Source organism: Ranitomeya variabilis, chromosome 1 (assembly GCF_051348905.1).
Source record: "Ranitomeya variabilis isolate aRanVar5 chromosome 1, aRanVar5.hap1, whole genome shotgun sequence".
Lineage (NCBI taxonomy): Eukaryota > Metazoa > Chordata > Amphibia > Anura > Dendrobatidae > Ranitomeya > Ranitomeya variabilis.
The window spans coordinates 638,295,484-638,315,382 of record NC_135232.1 but is presented as its reverse complement, the minus strand read 5'-3'; the positions used below and the strand labels follow the sequence as shown (position 1 = coordinate 638,315,382).

The 19,899-nt window shown below is 47.7% G+C and overlaps 1 protein-coding gene across 4 annotated transcripts in view; it reads left to right on the top strand.

The window, feature by feature from the left end:
• HECTD1 (HECT domain E3 ubiquitin protein ligase 1) overlaps positions 1-19,899 on the top strand; it is a 124,034-nt gene that overhangs the window by 60,705 nt on the left and 43,430 nt on the right. For 2 of the 4 annotated variants that reach the window (XM_077261035.1, XM_077261023.1), the window contains exons 15-29: positions 1,190-1,266; positions 1,345-1,479; positions 1,613-1,759; positions 3,522-3,616; positions 4,334-4,439; positions 4,567-4,701; positions 6,679-6,818; positions 7,565-7,888; positions 8,929-9,095; positions 9,912-10,088; positions 10,941-11,597; positions 11,877-12,095; positions 12,205-12,338; positions 12,417-12,573; positions 19,634-19,856. In XM_077261035.1, coding sequence (XP_077117150.1) covers positions 1,190-1,266; positions 1,345-1,479; positions 1,613-1,759; positions 3,522-3,616; positions 4,334-4,439; positions 4,567-4,701; positions 6,679-6,818; positions 7,565-7,888; positions 8,929-9,095; positions 9,912-10,088; positions 10,941-11,597; positions 11,877-12,095; positions 12,205-12,338; positions 12,417-12,573; positions 19,634-19,856 — 2,893 coding nt within the window. Of the gene's footprint in view, positions 1-1,189; positions 1,267-1,344; positions 1,480-1,612; positions 1,760-3,521; positions 3,617-4,333; positions 4,440-4,566; positions 4,702-6,678; positions 6,819-7,564; positions 7,889-8,928; positions 9,096-9,911; positions 10,089-10,799; positions 11,598-11,876; positions 12,096-12,204; positions 12,339-12,416; positions 12,574-19,633; positions 19,857-19,899 lie in introns of all 4 variants that reach the window. The other 2 variants (XM_077261027.1, XM_077261016.1) reach the window with 1 other exon arrangement.

Sequence of the window (19,899 nt, the reverse complement as noted above, 5' to 3'; positions counted from 1 at the left end):
GCATCAAGACTAAACACCAAGGTGTCCGAGTTCAGTTCCAGGATCCTGAGGCCATTGGTGCGGATGCACTGGTCCTTCCATGGCGTCAGTTCCGTCTTCCGTACGTGTTTCCCCTGCTTCCGTTGCTTCCAAAGGTCATCAGAAAGATCAAGACGGAAGGAATTTCAGTGATCTTAGTCGCTCCTGACTGCCCGCCACGGCCGTGGTACACCGAGTTGGTGCAGTTCGTCGTCGATGTTCCCTGGTGACCACCGGGCTGACCAAATTTGCTCTCCCATGGCCCAATTTGCCACCAGAACTCGGGGGCTTCTGTTTAACAGCCTGGCCATTGAAACTTGGGTCATAGTCCAAACTGAGTTCTCCCAAGAAGTAGTTTCCACCTTGATTAGCGTTCGGAAACCTACATGCGTGTGCATTCATCACCGTACCTGGAAATAATTTTTTGCATGGTGCATGGATCGCGGTCATTCTTCCCTCGCTTTCTCCATTCCGTCCATTCTGGAGTTCCTTCAGGCTGGTCTGGACTGAGGCCTAGCGCTTAGTTCCCTCAAAGGTCAGATTTCTGCCTTGCCTGTTTTCTTCCTGCGTAGGATTGCTTCCAAACTGCAGGTGAAGTCTTTCATTCAGGGGGTCTCCCATTTGGTACCCCTCTATAGAATGGATGCCTGGGACCTTAACCTGGTCCTGTGTTCTACAGGGGACTCCCTTTGAACTGCTGAAGGACTTCTCTCTCACCCATCTCTCATGGAAAGTTGCCTTTATTGTCGTGGTGACGTCAATCAGGCGAGTATTGGAGTTAGCCGCCCTGTCCTGTCGAGCTCCTTTCCTAATTTTTCACCAGGACAAGGTGGTCCTCAGGCCGTCTCCATCTTTCTTGCCCAACGAAGTCTCTTCCTTTCACCTTAACAAGGACATGTCTTGCTCTCGTTCTGTTCGACAGCAATACATCTTTTTCAGAGGGCCCTCCACACTTAGGACCTGGTGAGGGCTCTCAGACGGTACTTCTCACAGACTGCGCCTTCCGGGAAGACAGATGCCCTATTTGTTGTTCCTGAGGGTCACAGGAAGGGACTTGCCGCCACAATAGCCAGCAGCATAACACCCATGGTCCTGTGTCCCCCAATGACTGGCTCGGAGAAAAGGATTTTATGGTGAGTATACAAAAATCCATGTTTTCTTTGTGTTTCAGGTTCAGAGTTTGTCACCGGCTGGACGGGGAAAAGAGGTAGAAAGCTGAAGTCTAAGTTAGAGAAGACGAAGCAGAAGGTACGTCGGCCATCGCTTGTAGGTACGTCTGAGTACAGCACGAACCATGACGGCTCATGACTCTGCTTTTCACCCCAGGTACGGACAATGGCCCGGGACTTGTATGATGATCATTTTAAAGCGGTGGAAAGCATGCCACGTGGTGTGGTGGTCACCCTGCGGAATATCGCCACACAGTTGGAGTCTTCATGGGAACTTCACACCAACAGACAGGTCTGTAAAAGCTCGCTGCAATGTTATTTAGGAAAATAGTAGTTTTTGTCTTCCTTGCAGAATGTCTGTAGGGACATACGGCAATGTGTACATATATATCTGTACTGATCAGATGATTTCTTTTCTGTTTTAGTGTATTGAAGGTGAGAATACGTGGAGAGATTTAATGAAGACTGCCCTGGAAAACCTAATTGTACTGCTAAAGGATGAAACTACCATCTCTCCTTATGAAATGTGCAGCAGTGGCTTGGTGCAGGCCCTGCTCACTGTCCTCAATAATGTACGTATTCTTGGGATTATTATACTGACGCTTTGACAGCCTGACTTTTGCTATTGTGGGAGTTCATATATTTAGTTATTTTACCGAAGTATCTAAGAAAAAAACACCAAAACACTAGGAATATCCATTGACCACATAAATGTTAGCAAAAATGGGGTATTTAACCCCTTCACACCGCAGCCCTTTTTCGTTTTTGCATTTGTTTTTTGCTCCCCTTCTTCCCAGAGCATAACTTTTTTATTTTTCTGTTAATATGGCCACGTGAGGGCTTGTTTTTTGCGGAGCAAGTTGTACTTTTGAACAACATCATTTATTATTATTATATGGTAAATATTGTGTACACAAAAATGGGAAATAAATTCCTAGTGTGGAGAAATGGCAAACAAAGTGCAATTCCACAACTGTTTTTGGATTTTTTTTTTTTGCTAGGTTCACCAAATGCAAAAACTTACCTGCCATTATGATTCTCCAGCTCATTTCGAGATCATAGATACCAAACATGTAAAGGTTGTTTTTTATTTCAGTGGTGAAGAAAAAATCCAAAGTTTCTTAATAAATAAATGAAATAAAAAATTGTCATTTTCTGAAACCCATAGTGTCTCCACTTTTCGTGATCTGGGGCTGGGTGAGGGCTTATTTTTTGCATGCCGAGCTGACATTTTTATTTATACCATTTTGGTGTGGATATGATATCTTCATCGCCCGTTACTGCATTTTAATATAATGTTGCGACTAACAAAAAACTTAATTTTGGCATTTTTACTTTTTTTCGCTACGCCATTTACCAATCGAATTAATTATTATTATAGCATGATAGATTGTGCGATTCTGAACGCGATGATACTAAATTTGTATTTTTTTGTTTTGTTGTTTTATTTTGAATGGGGTGAATGGAGAGGGTGATTTGAACTTTTTTTTTAATATTTTTAAAAACTTTTTTTTAATTATTATACCTGTTTGCATGCTCATAGCAATCCGGCACTGACAACCACTGGGTTCTCCTGCAGACCCCGGGTTGTCATGCTAACCCAACGGCGACCTGCGGTCATGTTACAAGGCGCCGATGGGCGGGATTAGTGACACGCTTACAGTGCAATCACATTCAGTGTTGCTGTCAGAGATTGACAGTGGCATTTAACAGGTTTACAGCCGTGGGTGGATCGCAATTCCACCCGCGGCTGTTGGGCACATGTTAGCTTATTAAAACAGCTGACATGTGCTTGGAAGGATGTGGACTCCGAGACGGAGCCCACATCAAAGGGAGAGACACGACATGCTCCGTACATGTATGGCGCATGTCGTGAAGGCGTTGAAAGTGTTGTCTGAGACTTTTACATTGATGAGCTATCCTTAGGTTAGGTCATCAATGTCTGATCCGTGGAGGTTCGACACCTGGCACTCCCGCTGATTATCTGTTCCTGGTGTCAGCCAAAACTGCTCAGTTGCGGAGCTCCACAGCTCAGTCAATGGATTAGTGGTTGCGCCTGGCTACTGCACATCTGCCCCTTATTGATTCAAATAGGAGTGGATATTCTGTACCCAGCTGTAAATCGCTATACAGTTGACACAGCTGTTCTGGCCACCGCAGCATCGGGAATAGCCGATCGGCAGAAGTGTTGGGTGTCCACCCCCCACTGGTGAGACATTTATGAACTACCCTAAAGATAGGCCGTCAATGTTGATGTCCTGGACAGCGCCTTTAATACTAAAATGCCATCAGATGAACATGTTTATTATATTGTTGCTTTATACATCCCTGTAGAGTGAAGATTTTGATGTGAAGCAGGACTGTGGACAGCTGGTGGAACGACTGAATGTATTCAAAACTGCATTTAGTGAAAATGAAGATGACGAAAGGTATGTACATAATACAAACGTGTAACTAAACTAAATATACTTTCGTACAATTTGTAACTTTTGTCTCGAACTTTCAGAAGAAAGTTTCTGCGTCTAGCTCCTACCCTCTACATAGAATCTTATAGGCACAAAATGCCTTCTCCTGTTTCTATAATGGGAAAATCTGTCTTCTTTAAACACAGATTGTACACATTTCACGCATGAACTGAGCATGAAATATCACCCCAGGAGGAGAAAGCAGCAGGTCCCTCTGATGAGATATTTTTCAAAGTTTTAAAATGTCATATGTCCTATTGATTTATGAAAGAAAAATGAAAACGACGGTGGCTTTGTTAAATTCTCTGCAGAACATTTGTGTGTGTGCGCTCAGAGCGGAGTGTGCGCTTCTGCTTCCTGAGCTGCACACTTCTCAGCGATTTTTTGAGTGATCGGTGACGGCCTTTCTCAATCTGTAGGGAATCTAATCCTGCAGTATTCAGCACACTTTCCTACTTGCATGTATTTGGTAGGAGAATAGGCCAGAAGCAATTCTGGATCATTTTCTTTCCAGGTTAACGTGCTAGTCAGATGACTACTAAAGCAGATATTCATTATTCTAAACATTATATTTTAGATTGTAAAAATCTGTGTAAGGTAAACTGCAAACTATTTATTCTACTTGGCTCTTTTTTATTTTAGGATATGTAAATTTGTATATTGTTTTCTTTGTTTCAATAGTCGTCCAGCAATTGCACTGGTTAGAAAACTGATTGCAGTGCTTGAATCTATAGAACGGCTGCCATTACATCTGTATGATACTCCTGGATCGAACTACAACCTACAGGTAGATGCCAATAATTGGAGTACAGGTGGAAAAACATGTTTTGTTTGTGTTTTTTAATAAAATTTATCATTAAGACATTTGGTCAAATGATTCTTTTTTTTCTTTCTCCTTTTGGTGCTTTGTTCAGATCTTAACTCGGAGGCTTCGGTTTAGACTGGAGCGGGCGCCTGGAGAGACCTCCCTTATTGACCGCACTGGTCGCATGCTAAAGATGGAGCCTCTGGCAACTGTGGAGTCCCTGGAGCAGTACTTGCTTAAAATGGTGGGTTACACATAGTGTGGGAACATACTCTTGACAAGCTTAAAATGCAAATATCATTATTTGTTGTTACATTTTGGGTTACTACAAAATGCCCAAAAACAACTAAGCTAGTGTGTAGGAGGCGGTACATTGCCTCCGATCACTTTCTGTAGGGTGTCAACAAGTTCTGGTCGTAAAGCTCTGAGCAATTTCTTTCTTCGTCCATTAAATTAAAAAAAAATCCAAAAAAGTAATTCTTCAAATGAATTTAAAAATGTTGATGGTCTGTCCCTTAAAAAAAAAAACGCTGAAGTGCTGGCAACCAGGGGTTGTTTTTTTTTCTTTAAAAAGGAAAGAAAAAAAAAGAGGCTAAATACATGCATAATAACAGAGGCGGACTGCAGGAAGTTGGGATCATGTCTGTAGTAAGTTGAAGCTTGTAAGCTCCTGTGTCAATGCTTGTGCGATCCAGCCAGAGCATTACTGCTTTGTGATCAGTGCTCATTGTGAGAAAACTATTTATTAAAACTGACTGCAGCTCCATCTCAATGATGACTTCCTGATTCAAGGTGGTAGAAGAAACGGTATAAATACTGCACCATCATCCTCCTGATAATCTGATTCAGGGTCATAGAAGAGCACGGGGAGTGGCTGCAGCCCCTGATGACCTCCAATTTAAGGTGGTAGAAGAAGCAGAGGGAGTGACTGCAGTCTGCTGATGACCTCCTGATTTGGGGTGGTAGAAGAAGCAGGGGGTGACTGCAGCTCCAGCCCCCTGATGACCTGATTCAGGGTGGTAGAAGAAGCAGGGGGTGACTGCAGCTCCAGCCCCCTGATGACCTGATTCAGGGTGGTAGAAGAAGCAGGGGGTGACTGCAGCTCCAGCCCCCTGATGACCTGATTCAGGGTGGTAGAAGAAGCAGGGGGTGACTGCAGCTCCAGCCCCCTGATGACCTGATTCAGGGTGGTAGAAGAAGCAGGGGGAGTGACTGCAGTCTGCTGATGACCTCCTGATTTGGGGTGGTAGAAGAAGCGGGGGGTGACTGCCGCTCCAGCCCCCTGATGACCTGATTCAGGGTGGTAGAAGAAGCAGGGGGGGTGACTGCAGTCTGCTGATGACCTCCTGATTTGGGGTGGTAGAAGAAGCAGGGGGTGACTGCAGCTCCAGCCCCCTGATGACCTGATTCAGGGTGGTAGAAGAAGCAGGGGGAGTGACTGCAGTCTGCTGATGACCTCCTGATTTGGGGTGGTAGAAGAAGCGGGGGGTGACTGCCACTCCAGCCCCCTGATGACCTGATTCAGGGTGGTAGAAGAAGCAGGGGGAGTGACTGCAGTCTGCTGATGACCTCCTGATTTGGGGTGGTAGAAGAAGCGGGGGGTGACTGCCACTCCAGCCCCCTGATGACCTGATTCAGGGTGGTAGAAGAAGCAGGGGGAGTGACTGCAGTCTGCTGATGACCTCCTGATTTGGGGTGGTAGAAGCGGGGCGGGGAGGGGTGTGACTGCAGCTCTAGGCGGTAGAAGAAGCAAGGGGTGGTGTCTGCAGTTTGGACCCCTAATGACCTTCTGATTCCGGACGTATATGCAAATCACGTTTATCGTTACCGGTTCCCTTTTAACTTCAGTACTGCTGTTCCCATCAATCATTTTGCTTAGAATATTTTCAGACCTTCTGTAAGGGCATCTCAGAGCACTGATAAAGTTTCTATGAAGCCCTTTACTTCTAGAGAACAGGCTTCAAAAATGTTATGACATGAATTTAGGGGGCTTTGGAAAATCTACCCAAGAAAGTTGGTTCAATGAATGTTTCACTATTGTTCCCTTATGCTGTATAAACTTCTTATCTTAGATCCACGATCACGTCACTTATATATATCACTCATGGGACTGCTGGTTTTTGTTTTTTTTCTTCTCCTGAAGACTTGGACTTGCCATTGTGAAATCCCAGCAATCCTATATTAGATGCACTCCTAATTGTTACTTTGTGACCTTTTACAGGTGGCTAAACAATGGTATGACTTTGATCGCTCGTCCTTTGTGTTCGTGCGCAAGCTGCGAGAAGGGCAGAGCTGTATATTCCGACACCAGCACAACTTCGACGACAATGGGATCATGTATTGGATTGGAACAAATGCAAAGTAAGTAATTCATTTTACAGGTTTCTATCTGCACAAGTTTATTGTTTGGATGTGTTCACATAACCCATTCAGTTCTCAATGACGTTTGTATTTGTAAGGGTTCACATTGCGTTAACCGCAGCCCGTTCAACACATGCGTTAATGGGCTTTGTTAACGCAAGTGCCGGTATGGCTGTCTGCTAGCGCAGATAGAGCATCTGCTAGCTCTATCTGCGTTAGCGGTGACGGATCCGGAAGCGCTGCAGCCCACGTCTCAGGATCCGTCATTCAATGACGGCACGTGGCTAGCGCACGCCCATTGTGGGCGTGCTCTAGCGATGCGTCCGACATTGCATTCAATGGCGGCGTTAACGGACTACGTTACACCGCGTTATAACGTAGTCCGTTTAACGGACGCACAGAACGCAATGTGAACCTAGCCTAACGCTTTTGTACTTAAATATAGAAGAATGATGATCCTAAAGACTTAAAAAAACAAAACCACAATTTTTTTTAGAAATCAGGTCTTTAAAGCTTTAAAGTAATTTAAGTCATTTTATATTTTTCATCTGTGTTTTTTTTTTAATTTTTATATATATATATATATATATATATATAAACTTCGTAGCCATTTATGAACTGTTGGCTAGTGAAAAAAAGTCTAATTGTGCAATAAACTTAAGGCACACAAACTGTTTTCTTGTACTTCTGGATGTCTCATGTTAATTAAATCTTTAACTTTTGATTGTTTGTGATGTCTGTTACAGGACAGCGTATGAGTGGGTGAATCCAGCTGCCTATGGCTTAGTGGTAGTAACCTCATCTGAAGGACGTAACCTGCCATATGGACGACTTGAAGACATCTTGAGTCGTGATGGTTCTGCCCTAAATTGCCATACTAATGATGACAAGAGCGCGTGGTTTGCCATCGATCTTGGATTATGGATTGTCCCATCTGCCTATACTCTGCGCCATGCCCGCGGTTATGGCCGTTCTGCTCTTCGGAATTGGGTCTTCCAAGTGTCCAAGGATGGACAGAACTGGACAACTTTATACACCCATGTAGATGACTGCAGCCTTAATGAACCAGGGTAGTTATGGATTTTAACAAGTGATAGTTTTATAGATTTTTTTTTTTTTTTTAACAACTAACTTTTGCTCCATGCATAAGATGGCTTTGCTGAAAAACTGGGCTTAAAGGGGAACATGTCACATTGAATAATTCTTCAAACCTGTAGCTACAGGGTTCATCTGCAGGTTAAAGGGAACCGGACAGCTGATACATGCTGCCGAAGATCCGGCAGTATTTATCAGACACATACTGGTTTAGCTGTGAAACACTGTGTTGTTTCAGAGAAAAACAATGTAATATCTGCCGGGCTCCGAGCCACTTGGGAGTGTAGTCGGTCAGACAGTTCCCTGGTGGCTTCTCTCCACCCGCTGTTAATGACTGACAGGCCTGTCCCTATACACACACCCGGGGAGACATCTGTCATTCAAAGGGAATGGATGGGCAGAAGCCACCGGGGACCCACCAGTCTGATTAGACTCACATGCAGCTCGGTCTCCAGCAGCTTTTAAGCATGATTATCTTAAGTACCGTGTTGTTTCCGAGTTAAACCTACATGGCTGAAATCATACAGCCAGTGTCTTGATTTCATGCTGCCTGCGGATCAGGATGACTGAAATCTGGCGGCTCCTTTTGTTCTCTCCTATGTGCCGCGCTTTCAGTGCAACAGCCAGGCTCCTTTCTTAAGCTGTTAACTTGCAGCCTAACTTTATATCTACAGGTTCATGGTGTTATCAGGATCCCTTTTAAATGGGGTTTTCCTCTACTTTACAACTAATCGATTATGGGTACAAAGTTGGGGAATCAAGAATAAAAAATTTTAAAAAACTGTCCTCCCCTCCCCTACCGATGCTTTGCCTCCATACTGGGTTCTGTGTCTCCTACGGGTCTCCTCGCATAAACAATGTCACCTAATGGCTGCAGCCAATCAGCGGCTGCACCGGAGCCCCTGCAGAGGAGCAGCCTTGAACCAGAGTCCATATAGCCTCTCTGTATACAGTACACGCTAACGTTCCCCGAGATCACTATGTTTTTGTTGACTTACTACTTGTTTCCTTTAAGTTCCACTGCCACATGGCCACTGGACCCACCAAGAGAGGAGAAGCAGGGTTGGCGGCACGTGCGAATCAAACAGGCTGGGAAAAATGCCAGCGGGCAGACCCATTACCTTTCCCTCTCCGGCTTTGAATTGTATGGCACTGTTACTGGAGTGTGTGAAGACCAGCTGGGTATGTTGGCAAATGACTAGTTAATGAGAACTGCATGCAATGCTCTTACATACACACATACATGTAAATGACACCTTACGTAAAGTGGTCCAGTGTAAACAAGCTATCCTGCGCCAACCCAAGAGAGCCACTGTGTATATCTAGCAAATTAAAGTAGCACTCAGTAACGATATAATATGTTAACCTGGATTATATGACAGTGGAATTGCACTACTGCTCTAGATAAGTTAAAATGAAGATACTTACATGGGCTCTCTGCTTACAATGTGCATAGGCAGAAAGCTACCTATCAAGGGCGTGGGCGGGGTTATACACTGCTCTGCATTCCAAGCCCTGCTAGATCTGCAGCAGATAGTGATTTTATCCAAACTGCAGCAAGCAGCCCAGTAAGTGACACATCACCGGAATGTGGGTCTCTGTCTCCGATAAGGTGGCAAAAACCTAGTGATGGATTCCCTTTTAAGCATCAACAAGAGTTATTGATGCAATAAAAGGGTACAATAAATCCCTATTTTCCTACTGTGATCCATTTCTTAACAGTATCTGCTTGTGGACTGGGGTAAGGGAACCGCTTGTACCCTACTAGTGTCACACCACATAAGCAGACTTATGGATGTGCTGGGTCTTGTAATGTAAAGATATGTGAGGATAGGTGTCAGAAGTGTCCTAGAACATCTGTCAGGTTGACATTTCTTTCTTCACCCATTTGCCACTTGTCTCTATAATTAGAGCATTAATGTTTTTTTTTTTGTTTTTTTTCAAAGTCGTTAAAACAACTTCTTAATTATTACTCTAATTTTTTTTCCATCTGCCCAGGCAAAGCAGCCAAAGAAGCGGAAGCTAACCTGAGACGCCAGAGACGTCTTGTGCGCTCCCAGGTTCTGAAATACATGGTACCCGGAGCAAGAGTTATTCGTGGCATAGATTGGAAATGGAGAGACCAGGACGGCAGTGCTCAGGGAGAGGGCACGGTCACTGGAGATTTGCATAATGGTATGTATCCTACTTACTGTATCTAAGCTCCGCACGCCAAGTGCTTGCTTTTTCTGTTGGTTTGAAACAAGAGTGATGCACTACTGACTTACCAAACTTTAAAGTGGCTCTGTCACCAGATTTAACAATACAAACAGAATTCAGTACTAAATAGACCTGTTGGACCCGATGAGGCTGGTGTGCTTACTTTGAAAATCCATGTCTGAATGGCCACATGGCTCTCAAATTTAAAGTGAGTGTATTAAACCGCTGGACTCCTAAAATTATCATTTATTTCTTAGTAAGAGAAAGGTTCCCAATGGATTATGCCTCTGTTGTTTGTATGGTGACAGATCCGAGTTGTTACTTACCTGTATGGGGTGGACTGGCCGAACATCTTAAAGCATCCATCTTCCCGTCTTTCTTCAGTTTCTTGATTCTTTTTGCTGCTTTGTTTTTAATAAAAATTAAATTTAAAACACATTTTTTTTTCTGTAGTAAAATCCATCTTACGTGAAATTAGAGCTTTGTTTGATCCGTTTTCTTCCACCAGTTCCCACTGATGATATAACAAATATGCGGCTTTTGTGCATGTGTTGTCTAGTGGGTGTGTGATCCCGTGGGCTAGTTTGGAGGGGTTTGTGGCTTGCTACGGCTTTTTCTCTGCCTGATTCCAATCAGATCTTTTTTGCTGTCTGCTCTTCCGTCTTACACGCTACTATCCCTTTCCAGGCTGGATTGATGTCATATGGGATGCCGGTGGCTCTAATTCTTACCGCATGGGCGCGGAAGGAAAATTTGACCTGAAGCTGGCCCCAGGTTATGACCCAGAATCTGCGGCGTCATCCAAACCTGTTTCATCCACTGTTGCAGGCACACCACCTTCCTGGAGCAGCTTGGTGAAAAACAACTGTCCTGACAAAGCGCCTCCCCATTCCTCTTCAACTTGCACAGTTGTTGGAGGTGTGACTGGTTCCTGCAGTCGCAAAGGGAGCAGCAGCTCTGTCTGCAGTGTGGCAAGTAGCAGCGATGCCAGTGTGACCTGTGCCAAGACAGAGCGAAGGGTAGAGGAACCAGGCTCTGACCTGCACCATGATGCAATCCTTGTGCTGTCTTCTAACCCGGCAGCTTCTGGCTCTTCCGCATGCCCACCGGGAGGAGAACAGGTGGGTGAAGGCGAGAGGAAGACCGGTGACGCACCTGCTATATCGATGGGCATGGTGAGCATCAGCTCTCCCGACGTCAGCTCTGTTTCAGAGCTCAGCAATAAAGAGGCGGCCGTTCCAAGACCGCTGGGGTCCTCCGCTAGCAACCGGCTGTCAGTCAGTTCTCTGCTCGCTGCTGGCGCTCCAATGAGTTCTAGTGCCAGCGTTCCCAACCTGTCCTCACGGGAGACGTCCAGCCTGGAATCCTTTGTAAGGAGGGTTGCAAACATTGCAAGGACAAACGCTACCAATAACATGAACCTCAGTCGAAGCAGCAGTGATAACAACACCAACACTCTGGGACGCAACGCAGTGAGCTCTGCCAGTGAGTATCAGATTACCTATTCACTTGCTGATTGCTAGGACCCTGACTGATAGAAGGATAGGGGTCTAGAGTCTCCGGTGTGAATGGAACACATGCGCTCTATTCAAAGTGTATGGGACGAGCAGAGCGCTGTAGTCAGCCATAGTCCTTCTCGCCTGACCCACCATTCAGACAGAAGACCCTTAACCTGCTGATCGCTGGGGGTCATCACCTCTGGATAGGTACCGTCCCCTTTATGGAATACTCTGATCTGTAAACATGTTTTGTTTTCTCCTTCAGCCTCTCCGCTTATGGGCGCACAGAGTTTCCCAAATTTGACCACAACAGGAACCACATCCACTGTTACAATGTCGACTTCCAGTGTTACCAGCAGCAACGTGGCCACAGCCACCACTGGCCTTTCTGTTGGTCAGTCCCTCAGCAATACCCTCACAACTAGCCTAACATCCACATCCAGCGAGAGTGACACCGGCCAGGAGGCCGAATATTCACTTTATGGTAAGATGTTGATCACAATGGAGAACTAAGTAATACAGGTTTTATTGAAGGGGTCTCAATTCTCATGTGGTTAATGGGGTTTCCTACTTCCTGATCTTGTGCTCTGCAGATTTCCTGGACAGCTGTCGGGCCAGCACTCTTTTGGCTGAGCTGGATGATGATGAGGACCTACCGGAGCCTGATGAAGAAGATGATGAAAATGAAGATGACAACCAGGAAGAACAGGAGTATGAAGAAGTCATGGTGAGCTGTCCTCTGTAGCTGATGGTTTAGTTATGGTAGTATTCAGTGTTTGGATCTGACATTCTTCCTTGTGGTCAGGAGGAAGAAGAATATGAAACTAAAGGTGGCCGCCGTAGAACATGGGATGATGACTATGTATTGAAAAGGCAGTTCTCTGCTTTGGTACCAGCCTTTGATCCTCGTCCTGGAAGAACGAATGTTCAGCAGACCACAGACCTGGAGATACCGGCTCCAGGTGGGTACCAGATTGGGAATACAGTTTTTTGTTGCCTAGATAATGCTGTGACATTGATGTGGACAAGAACGCTGGACAGATATTCCGAACATGGGTGACGTTTTGGTTGATTTGCCTCTTTATATTTATATAACTGCGTCCAGCTTCCACTGTGGCCATAATGGCTATTGTTTTATGACCTCAATGGTTTGTGTTGTATGACCCCCTACAGAGAAAGCATTTGCCCCACTATTTTTCGTATAGTATGAAAAAACACGTGAGTATGATGGAATACGATACCCCTTTCTGATGTAAGGAGTAATAGTACGACCTATGTCACCATATGTCGAGCGGGCTCAGGGTCTGAGAGATGCCGGCTGGGTTACACAGCCAACCTCTGCCTAGAACAGCAGTGACTAGAGCATTCTGCTGTTTAACCATTTAAATGCCAGTGTCTATCATTGACCGCCACACTTAAATGCAGCGTTTTTCAGAGTGCATATACGCCTATTCCTATTGGCCCCTAATGACGCTGTGCTGATGGGATGTCATAGCAGGCGGGGTCCTGTTGAGGGCTCCCATGGCTACCCTTCAAAGTTTTGTTAAGCCCAACTATATACTTCAATACAGTAGTACCGTAGTATATAGCGCAAGAGATAAAACAATCACAGGTTCCTAGTCCCTTATGGGGGACTGAAAAATAAAATAAATGACTCTTCTACCTTTTTATTGTTAGAAATAAAAATAAGCTTATTTAGTATTGTCGCATCTGTAAAGGCTGCATCTATCAAAAAAATGTACCATGCACGAAATAGAATATTGCTGTGAATGCAGATTGTTCTTCAGAATGAGAAGCTTCACTATAACCATATGGTTATGGTGTGTATATATATATATTTCTCCTACGTATCATTGGGGGACACAGGACGAATGGGTGTTATGCTGCCACCAGGAGGACACTAAGTTAAACACACACAAAAGATTAACTCCTCCCCTGCAGTATACACCCACAGGCTGGACAATCCAGAGCCAGTTCTTACTTAGTGTCTCAGGAGGCACTTGGGTCCTCAGGACCCCACCAATTTTTGTTTTTAACGGAAGGGAGCGACAGGCAAATTTTCAGCTCTGATCTCTCCCGCACCAACAACGGGCAAGTACATGGAGCGTTCCTCCTGTATCCTTTCCCGCGACGATGGATGCCAGCCCTGGCTCACTTTCCAGTGTGGCGACGGTTCCCTAGCGTTCCGATCTCCCTCCCTCCCTGTCAGGCGACCACGGGGACTAATCATCCACCTAAGTTTCCTGGAGCCAGGGCACAGCCGGACAGAATGCCATGGCGTCCGTGCAGCCGCCCACTGCATCACCACTGAACATAGCGGATGTTGCACGGCGGCAGAAGCTCTCCACCCTCTCCCTACTAAGGTGAAGGTGGATGGAGCATCGGCCTCATCGCACAAGGTAAGTGCGGGGGCCGACCAGCTGACAGGGGACCGCCCGTTCTGGGATCCATTATCCTCTTTCTAATGCGGCGCTGCAGCCGCGGGGCACGGGCAATCCGGCGCTCTGTTAGGGCGGTGGCACAGTTTACCGTCCCTGGTCCGGATTCCACCACGGACAATCTGTGGCAATGGCAGCGTTCCGACGCGCATAGCAGGGAATCCACCGCCCGCCCACGACACGCCCCTCTCCCTCTCTCTCTCTCTCTCTGGGCGCTTCTCGTTCCCGAGAAGCGCCCTTCTCACATCTCGGCGGCCATCTTGGACCAGGAAGTGCGCTGGCGGCTCTGCAGCACCACAGCGCACAGGACTTCAGGATCTCCCTGCCAAGCACCGCAGAACTTGGTGAGACGCACTCAGTAGGATTGTCTCTTCCCCTGCCAGTACGCTCACTTTATGGCAAAGATGTCACAGTCTAGGCAAAAACGGACTGGAAAGACCCACTCTGTTATTTTTGATGTGTGCACCTCCTGCAAGGTATCTCTGCCCCGAGGTCACACTACCCCGCTGTGCTCCGCCTGCGAAATGTCTGCGGCACAGGATACTCCGGCCTCTGACCCGGAATGTAGTGAGCCTAGTACCCCCGCATGGGCGTCCTCCCTTGCTCGATCTGTGGCATCCTTGGAAAGGACGATACAGTCCCTCCGTGACCCGTCCCTTACCCAGGGCGCTTCCACGGATGATGTAACGCGGCCTAAAAACCCCTCTCGGCCTAGAGGTCGTACCGTTTCCAGAAGCCCTCTCTCATCTAGAAAGAAGTCCAGGGTAATATCTCCGGTCCGTGATCAGCCCTCCGGCTCAGAGAGCGAAGTCTCTCGTCACTCATCCCCAGCTCATAGCAGGGAATCCTTTCTGGACGACGCATCCAGCGTGTCCTGTTCCCCAGAGTATCGTCACGACCAAGAGACCCTAGATTCTCTCATAGACTCGGTAAGTCAGACGCTACAGTTAGAGGAGGAAACCCCGTCCAAGGCGGTTCATCCCGTGTCATTCGGGCGAACCACAAAGGCTCATAGATTTTTTCCTACGCATCCTCAATTTAAGGACATTGTCGATCTCCACAGGGTCCGTCCGGATAAACGCTTCTCAGGTCAGAAGGCTATGCAATTGAAGTATCCGTTTGCTCAGGACCTTGCTAAGGAGTGGTCTCAGTCACCCTCCGTGGACCCGCCAGTGTCGCGGCTAGCCACCAAGGCGGTTCTATCCTCCTCCGAGGGCGCGTTCATCAAGCATCCCACTGATAGACAAATTGACCAGATGGCTCGCTCGGCTTTTGAAGCTTCCTCGGCTTCTCTCTTCCCTTCTTTTGCCGCCACATGGGTTGCAAAAACCATGACCCATTGGGCCGAGTCTTTAGCCTCTACAGCTCTACACGCCGACTTACCCCCCGAGGTTTCACACCTGGCCACTCAGATTGCCAGAGCGGGGGACTTTGTAGTTTCCGCATCCTTAGACGCGGCCAATTGTGCCTCACAGGCAGCGGCCAATGCTGTCACGATCCGCAGATCCCTTTGGCTCAGGGACTGGAAAGCGGACTCAGGATCCAAAAAATCTCTCACGTCCCTTCCATACCAGGGCGAACGCCTTTTTGGGGACAAACTAGATAAAATTATCGCAGACTCCACAGGGGGAAAGAGCAAATTCCTTCCCCAGCAACGGACCTTTCGCCCCTTTCGCAACCAACAGGGCCGAGGCCGATATTTCCGTTTCGGCTCCAATTGGTCCAATTCTCCCTCCGCGCCACCCGGCGCCGGGAGAGGTCAGCGCAAGGACAGAACCTCCCAGCCATCTTACAAACCTCCCTCTTGGAGAGGCAGACCCAGACAACAGGGGTCCAGGGGGCCCAGACCTAACAGGTCTCCACCTCAATGACTCTTGGCAGACGCCAAAGGACACCGACAGAGTTGGCGGCCGCCTACTCTTCTTTCGGGACGCGTGGCTCTCGGTAGTTCCCGACCGATGGGTCCGCGAACTGGTATCCTTCGGTTACAAGATAGAGTTTGTCTCTCTTCCCCCATCTCGTTTCTTCCAGTCCCCTCCTCCCAGAGCAAGGGTCCGTCAGTATTTTCAGGCCATAAGATCGCTATGGGAAGACGGGGTCATCATCCCGGTACCTCAGAACGAGAGGTACCAAGGTTTCTATTCCAATCTTTTCATTGTACCAAAGAAGGACGGCTCAGTACGTCCAATATTGGACCTCAAGCTCCTCAACAAGTACGTCCGTGTACGTCAATTCCGTATGGAGTCCCTCCGCTCGGTAATTGCCTCTCTGGACGAGGGCGAGTTCCTTGCATCTCTAGATGTTCAAGACGCTTACTTGCACATTCCCATCCTACCGTCTCATCAGCGCTTCCTCAGCTTCGCGGTCCAGGGGCACCATTTTCAGTTTGTCGCCCTACCTTTCGGGCTGGCCACTGCTCCTCGGGTGTTCACCAAGGTCATGGCAGCTGCCGTGGCCATTCTACATGCTCGAGGCATAGTGGTGTTGCCCTACTTGGACGACATCCTCATAAAAGGCCCCTCTTTCCGGTCCTGTTCAGAAGCGGTAGACGTCACTATAAATACCTTTTTGCGCCTGGGCTGGAAAATCAATTTCAAAAAATCTTCCCCAGTCCCGGCCCAAACCATATCCTACCTGGGAATGATCTTAGACTCCTCTCAGGGTCTAGTACTTTTGCCTCCGGAAAAGGTATCCACTCTTCAGAGAGAAGTCCGGAAGCTTACTCAACCTCGCTCTCACTCCCTACGCTTCTCCATGAGGGTACTCGGCAGGATGGTGGCGGCAATGGAGGCAGTGCCCTTTGCGGTTTTTCACCTCCGTCCCTTACAACATGCCATTCTGGCAGTATGGGACAGGAATCCCGCCTCGCTCGACCGCCGTCTCCTTCTCTCTCGCCCAATCAGACAGTCCCTCAGGTGGTGGACCAAGAGGTCCTCCCTGACTCGGGGGAAGTCTTTCCTTCCGGTGCACTGGCTGGTTGTCACAACGGACGCCAGTCTCTTCGGCTGGGGTGCAGTGTTCCAGCGTCACTCGACTCAGGGTCGCTGGTCTCCGCAGGAGTCCCAGCTGCCCATCAATATCCTAGAGATTCGGGCAATCAGACTGGCTCTCCATCATTTTCAGCCGTTCCTCTCCGGCCGTGCGGTCAGAGTCCAGTCCGACAACGCCACTGCGGTAGCCTACATCAACCGCCAAGGGGGCACTCGCAGCAAGGCGGCCATGGTCGAGGTGACGCTAATTCTCCGCTGGGCCGAGACACATCATTCCATACTCTCAGCAGTTTTTATCCCAGGCGTGGAAAACTGGGAAGCGGACTTTCTCAGTCACCACAGCCTCGATCCCGGAGAGTGGTCTCTCCATCCCGCAATCTTTCACCAGATATGCTCTCGATGGGGGACCCCGGACGTGGACCTAATGGCATCTCGCCTCAATTGCCAGGTTCCCGTATTCATGGCCAGGTCTCACGACCCCTCAGCCTTCGGAGCCGACGCTCTCGTCCTCTCATGGCAGGGTTTCAGACTCCCATACATCTTTCCCCCAATTCCTCTTCTGACAAAGGTGATCAGGAAGATCAAGGCAGAACGGATCCCAGTACTTCTCATCGCTCCGGACTGGCCGCGCAGGACATGGTATGCCGAGATGGTTCAACTGGTCTCAGACGTACCTTGGAGGCTGCCGAGTCGCGCAGACCTCCTGTCTCAAGGGCCCATTTACCACCCGAACTCAGAGGCCCTGTGTTTAACGGTGTGGCCGTTGAGTCCTGGGTACTGAGGCAGAAGGGGTTGCCCCAGACGGTGAGATCTACCATGCTCCGCGCACGCAAGCCTTCTTCTATGCGCATCTACCACCGCGCCTGGAAGGTATACTTCGCCTGGTGCAGGAAGCGGGGACGTTTCCCCCTCCGTTTTTCTATCCCTCACATTTTGGAATTCCTCCAATCAGGCGTAGACTTGGGTCTTGCTCTCAGCTCTCTTAAGGGCCAAATTTCTGCTCTCTCGGTTCTTTTTCAGAGAAAGATTGCAAACAGATTGCAGGTCAGGACCTTCATCCAGGGTGTTTCTCATATGGCTCCGCCTTACAAGATGCCCTTGGAACCATGGGACCTGAACCTAGTTCTCCGTGCTCTTCAAGAGCCCCCCTTTGAGCCCTTGCATGAAGTGTCTTTGCTGTTCTTGTCTTGGAAGATTGCCTTCCTCGTGGCTGTCACGTCTATTAGACGTGTCTCTGAGCTGGCAGCTCTGTCGTGCCGACCTCCTTTCCTCGTGTTCCACCAGGACAAGGTGGTTCTGCGGACATGTCCGACTTTTCTTCCGAAGGTCGTTTCCTCCTTCCATCTTAATGAGGAGATTGTCCTTCCCTCACTGTGCCCTGCTCCTTCCCACCGCATGGAAAGGGCGCTCCACACTCTGGACTTAGTGAGGGGTCTTAGACGTTACGTCTCCAGAACTGCGTCTCTCCGTAGGTCAGACGCCTTGTTCGTTCTTCCGCAGGGGCCACGGAAGGGACTACCTGCTTCCAAGGCCTCCATTGCCAAGTGGATTCGTTCCGCCATCCAAGAGTCCTACCGTGTCAAGGGTCACGCCGCACCTCCGGGGATCAAGGCTCATTCTACCCGGTCAGTCGGCGCGTCCTGGGCCATCCGGCACCAGGCATCGGCAGCGCAGGTCTGCAAGGCTGCTACATGGTCCAGCCTGCATACATTCACGAAGCACTACCATGTGCACTCTCAGGCCTCGGCAGACGCGTCCGTCGGTAGGCGAATCCTACAAGCGGCAGTGTCTCATCTGTAGCTCGTAGGCACGCACAGCATTTATAACTTCTTGTTGGCCCACCCAGGGACTGCTTTGGGACGTCCCATTCGTCCTGTGTCCCCCAATGATACGTAGGAGAAAAGGAGATTTTTGTGTACTCACCGTAAAATCTTTTTCTCCGAGTCATCATTGGGGGACACAGCACCCTCCCTGTTAGCCTAGTTGGCTCAATTGTTCTTTTCAGTCTGTGTTTTGACTATGACATGTTTTCTGTTTGTTAACTGGCTTACTCCTACTGCTTTGTTACCGAACTGGCTCTGGATTGTCCAGCCTGTGGGTGTATACTGCAGGGGAGGAGTCAATCTTTTGTGTGTGTTTAACTTAGTGTCCTCCTGGTGGCAGCATAACACCCATTCGTCCTGTGTCCCCCAATGATGACTCGGAGAAAAAGATGTTACGGTGAGTACACAAAAATCTCTCTCTCTCTCTCTCTCTCTCTCTCTCTCTCTCTCTCTCTCTCTCTCTCTCTCTCTCTCTCTCTCTCTCTCTCTCTCTCTCTCTCTCTCTCTCTCTCTCTCTCTCTCTCTTTATATTTATATATATATATATATATATATATATATATATATATATATATATATATATTGTGTAATGTTATTCTGCAGGTACTCCCCACTCACAGATATTATATATATATATATATATATATATATAGTGCCCTAATAGAAATATGTATATCTCTATTATTATTTGCATGTACATACACCACTGAGAGCACGATATGTTTCTATTAGGGCATGATATATACTGTATATTTCTATTATTATTTGTAGGTACGCCCCACTCGGAGCTCCTGGAGGAAGTTGAATGTGCTCCTGCTCCTAGGCTAGCTCTCACTCTGAAAGTGACAGGTCTAGGAAATGGACGTGAAGTCGAGCTTCCACTTAGCAATTTCCGTTCCACCATCTTCTACTATGTGCAGAAACTGCTGCAGCTGTCATGTAACGGAGCCATCAAATCAGACAAACTGAGGAGGATATGGGAGCCTACATACACGTAAGAAGGGCTTGTGTTAGGAGTCACCAGATCAATATTCTTC